The sequence below is a fragment of the Octopus bimaculoides genome, chromosome 9 (genome assembly GCF_001194135.2).
Source record: "Octopus bimaculoides isolate UCB-OBI-ISO-001 chromosome 9, ASM119413v2, whole genome shotgun sequence".
NCBI lineage: Eukaryota > Metazoa > Mollusca > Cephalopoda > Octopoda > Octopodidae > Octopus > Octopus bimaculoides.
Genome location: NC_068989.1, coordinates 68,808,389 through 68,813,077, shown reverse-complemented (window position 1 = coordinate 68,813,077; position 4,689 = coordinate 68,808,389). Strand labels below are relative to the sequence as shown.

General features: G+C 33.4%; 1 protein-coding gene and 1 long non-coding RNA gene across 3 annotated transcripts in view; one reads left to right on the top strand and one right to left on the bottom strand.

Moving 5' to 3' along the window:
- LOC106868040 (60S ribosome subunit biogenesis protein NIP7 homolog) overlaps positions 1-2,188 on the bottom strand; it is a 17,608-nt gene extending 15,420 nt beyond the window's left edge. For both annotated transcript variants that reach the window (XR_001409215.2, XM_014913150.2), the window contains exons 1-2: positions 2,031-2,188; positions 253-339 (exon numbers count right to left, since the gene is read on the bottom strand). Coding sequence is in view for 1 of the 2 variants with exons in the window: in XM_014913150.2 (XP_014768636.1) it covers positions 253-339; positions 2,031-2,155 (212 nt within the window). In the remaining variant the exon portion in view is untranslated. The remainder of the gene's footprint in view (positions 1-252; positions 340-2,030) is intronic.
- Positions 2,189-2,190: 2 nt separating this feature from the next.
- On the top strand, positions 2,191-2,784 carry LOC106868042 (uncharacterized). Its single transcript, XR_001409216.2, has 2 exons — positions 2,191-2,311; positions 2,418-2,784. It is a non-coding gene; the product is annotated as an uncharacterized LOC106868042 (long non-coding RNA).
- Positions 2,785-4,689: the final 1,905 nt, after the last annotated feature.

Sequence of the window (4,689 nt, the reverse complement as noted above, 5' to 3'; positions counted from 1 at the left end):
AGCGTGAAAAAACCTCATAAGGGAAAAAAATCCATCATTTATTCCCGAAATATATATATATATATATATATATAGTTGAAATTTACAGGAAAATAAAAGACGAAGACAGGAGTATGAACAAAAAACAGGTGTATTAGTTTCACACTGGGGAAAGTGAGAAAGTTTTTTACATTTCGAGCCTATGCTCTTCAACAGAGAGGAATGAGAAAATAAACAGAGAGACTATATGAACAAATAACAAAACAGCCTTACTTGCAGTAATAAATCCTTTCCTTATGTAAACGGAAACAATACTTTCCATCAGTTCTTTCCAACAGCTGTGAAATGTTATCTCCAATACTGAAAATAAAAAATTTCATTATATGAAACTAATTAACATAGAAAGAAGAATGGGAACGAACCAGTCGTATGACGGTGACACTCGTTTACAACTATTGCGTGATTTCATAGCAAAAGTGACACAACACAGTCGGTGGGCTTCTTTCACTTTTCATTTACAAAATCTTGTAGCAAAGCTTTGGTCGGCCCGGTTCTTTAGTAGAAGACATTTATCCAAAGTGCTTCACAGTTGGATTGTGACTCCTAAAATGTGGTTAGGAAGTGTACTTCTATGTCTGTACATGAAATATTTGTGATTATATGAGGAGAGAGAGTGTAGTGAGTCATTTGTTGATATATGCAATGATTGAGTTCCTGTGATCTGGAAGTTTACTAGAACATGCTGTTCCTATTTAAGGAAATGTTCGAGGTTTGTATTGAAGACCTCAAGGCAGAAGGAATCCCTGCATGTAGAACCACAAATTCACAAAACTTTTCGGAAAATAAGTTATGAGAAGTAATATGGGGTGCTTAAACCAGGATTCCGCCAAAAATTTTAAAGTATGGAGTATTATTGTCAATAAAATATAGTATAAAACACTAATTAAGTCAGTTTAATTAGTCTTAGTAATCACAGACTGCTTCATTGACTCAAAAAGTATTACTTACACTACCTCACATGAGTGGGATCGCCCAATATCTGCAAAGTACTTAGGTGCGCTGTTTTATATCGATAAAATATGCCACAAAATAGTAATTAACTCAGTTTAATTGAACTCTGGATAATTTACTATTTGATGTTCGTAAAATCGAATCTATTTTAGTTTCGATCTCAATTCAACTCGTCACGTGGAAACCTTGCTGGTCCTAGTTTTGTTGTGATTGCCACTTTCCCCGAAAGAATGCCTCCCAACGAAATATTTACGGATCAGCAGATAATGAAAAGCATACAATTACGACACTGGCTCAATCTTTGTCAAATTCAGCGATTTGTATTGGTGCGCCCGCCGTGGATTGTTGAAGAATTCTCACATGTGCTCATAGCGAAACTCTATTGAAAATAAGACTAACATTTCCCCTCACTTTCTATTCGCTGTTCGTAGGGTGTACCACTTATACTTTTTGGATCACTATGATTTTACGAACGCTAAATAGGAAATTACCAAACTTAGTGGTTACTTGGGTAAAATAATTATTTATTTCTAAATTCAACGAAGGTAACATTTTATTGTGATTCCATCCGTATTACACCGGGGGTCATGAGCACACATATCATAGTCATATTAAGAATATAACCACATAAATATTTAATATGCAAATGCTAGTAAATTTTACGATTTTCTTAAAAACTCAAAGGACAAATATATATATATACACAGGCAATTTTTCGTTTTGACTCGAAGGCGTGTGCCATTTCTGCGTGAGACGAACCACCACTCTACAACTCAGAACCCGTCGTGGTTCGTCTCTAAATTAGTTATATACATATATATTATATATTAGGAAACCCGGTATAATATTATACCGATTTTTGCCTGTAAGGTTGGAAAAAAATTTTTATTCCCTATTATTACTATATATATATATATACACACACATAGGAAATGTAGGTACTTGGTAAACAATATTTGATAAATACTTTGGAAACAAAATAAGTAGGCAAAATTCTATGACTTGACAATAATGTGGTAACGTAGAATATATTTACTTACTATTTGGTTAATTTTTCAAAAAATAATTTACATTCATCGTCAGTGAGAGGCCTCATCTTTACGTATGACTTTTTTAAAGAGATGAAAACACGTGGAGGAATTAGGACTCTCTCACCAATGCGCATGCGTGTTTCAATGACTTCCGGTTGTAAGACTATTAATTCTTTCAGAAATGTTACGTGAAATGTTTTTAAGGATTGGAGGACAACGGTTCTTAGATAAAAAAAACAAAAAACGTTACCTCTTCTTAAAAAAACAAAGCCCTCTTCTCTTTATTATTGGTAAGACAAAGCAGAATTCGCATTCATTTAATTCTTCTATGGTATTGGACAAGTTATAAAAGCTGGAAGTATGATATATTTTTGTCTTTTTTTTCTATTCTTACAGTCATCTTGTCTACTATGAGAAATACGGGTGAGGCCAGCCCGGGCTGCTAGAAATGGCAACAAAATCTCCTTCAAACTACACCATATCGTCGTCTTTGGAAAAAAGGCAGAACAATAATGCAATGTTATAAATAGGGATAGAAAGGCGGGATGGTTATTGCTGGAACGCCTTTCATCATTGGTCTTGTAGATCTGGACTGACCTTGTGGGTTCTACAACAAAAAATCCCGCTTATTTTTCGTAAGAGTATGAATGTTCCAACATCACATGGGGTTTTAGATAATGGACACTACTATGAATTTTGTTCTTATTCTCATTTATATATTAATGGAGATACTAGTTTGCAATAAAAAGTAATAAATTTTTAAGTCGTTATTTGTGTTAATAATTCATGAAATTAGGGGCAGTAGTTTCATAGAATCGGTGTAACGCCGTACTGTATTTAGTTCTGACTGCGTACTACATCGCATCATACACTCAACTTTGCCTTTTATCCTTTTAGGGTCGATAAAATGAATAGGCAATCTACTTTAGAAGTGATTATATCACTTCTATAATACATTATTGGTAATTATTCAAAGTAAAGAAGCGTTTTAAAATACAGAAAATGCAAGGGAAATAACTCAATATCTTCTTTTGTACACTAAAATAAGTGTTGTTTGGGAACAAACATACCTTAGAAAGCTAGATTCATTCAATCTTAATTCTAGGAAGGATTAAACACTAACTTTATTAATTAAACTACAACAAAGAAACACATTTACCCTATTAACAACAGTATCGGTAAATAAATTCAATAAGTAAACCTATAACTAACTCCTAAATTATATGACTAAATACCGACCAATCCTATAAGTCCAGATATATTCCCACCAGTCTTCCATAGTTATTCATATAAAAGTGAAAGCGCTCTCTCTAAATATATATATATATATATAAGAATGTGTGTACCTAATTCTATTAAAATATACTAGTTTTTCTAATAAATATTTTGGTCTTATGTATATATATATATATATACACGCGCGCGTGCGGTGTGTAGCTTTCATTCTGAACTATGTTCCTGTTACCCCAATATTTTAAAACAGAAGTGCTTTTCGAAAAGTCGGCAGTAGTAAATTTTATGTGGATATTGGGGTCAAAAGAGGACAGTAGAGAGGTAACAGATGCATATCTTAATATTGAGCTCTAACCAGTTTGACTTTACCTCACTGGTGAGACTTAATAATATGAAGTATGCTGAGGTGTCACCAGACTGACAAAAGATCAGGTTCACTCGCCGCTGCATTCTATTTATAATTTTATTTAAAGTTGATGGTTGTCTCCCCTGATTATTACATTGCCTTATTCATCTTATATTATTTTTCTAAATAATTTTCGGCGCTACTATAGTATGATATCTACTATTAATTTTCTACTATAGTATATCTACCAACTGTTGGTAGTATGAAATATGTTAAAAATCATAAAACATTTATTCTACAAAAAGAAAGGAGCATAATAATAAACAGTTTGTAGTGTAAAATTTATTAAAAATCATTAACACCTTATAATACAAAATGAAAAAAAAAATCATCAAATATTGATTTTAATGTTTGTAAATTCATCTCATATCATTAAAAAAAGCAGTGGACAGGCCGTCGTTTTTCCTGAGCATTTTCCAACAATAATGATCCAAATGTGACTGAAAATGTTGAGTAGGTACGCCTTTATTTTTCTTGAGTATTTCAATCTTGGAATCAAGCCATGACTGCTCACTAGTTTGTATATGAGCTCCTGATGTCGGTTCCACATAATTTGCTGAAGGCCGTAAGTGGGTTGTTTTGTCATTTACAAGTAGGTCGCAAATAGCAAGGTACATATACTATATATAGTAGTAGCACTACCTAATTTTCTTTCCTTGTCTTTTGTTTCAGCTACTGTACTGCGACGATACTGGGGCACCACCCTGAAAGGTTTAGTCTAACAAATTGACCCCAATACTTTATTTATTCTTTAGTCTGGTGTTTATTCAATCGGTCTCTTTTACTAAAAAGCTTGGTTATGAGGACATAAACAAACCAGCAATGGTTGTAAGGCTTTGGAGTGACAGAATGAGAGCACACGCACGCACACACGTGTGTATGTGTATATATATATAGTTCAAAAACACAATAACAAAAAAACAAAAAAACAACAAAGTGAGGACGTGATATGGATAGTATTATTGGACGCTCAGGAAAGGAAAGAGAGAGTGTATGACGTTTCGGGCGTAGCCCTTCGTCGGAAAGATG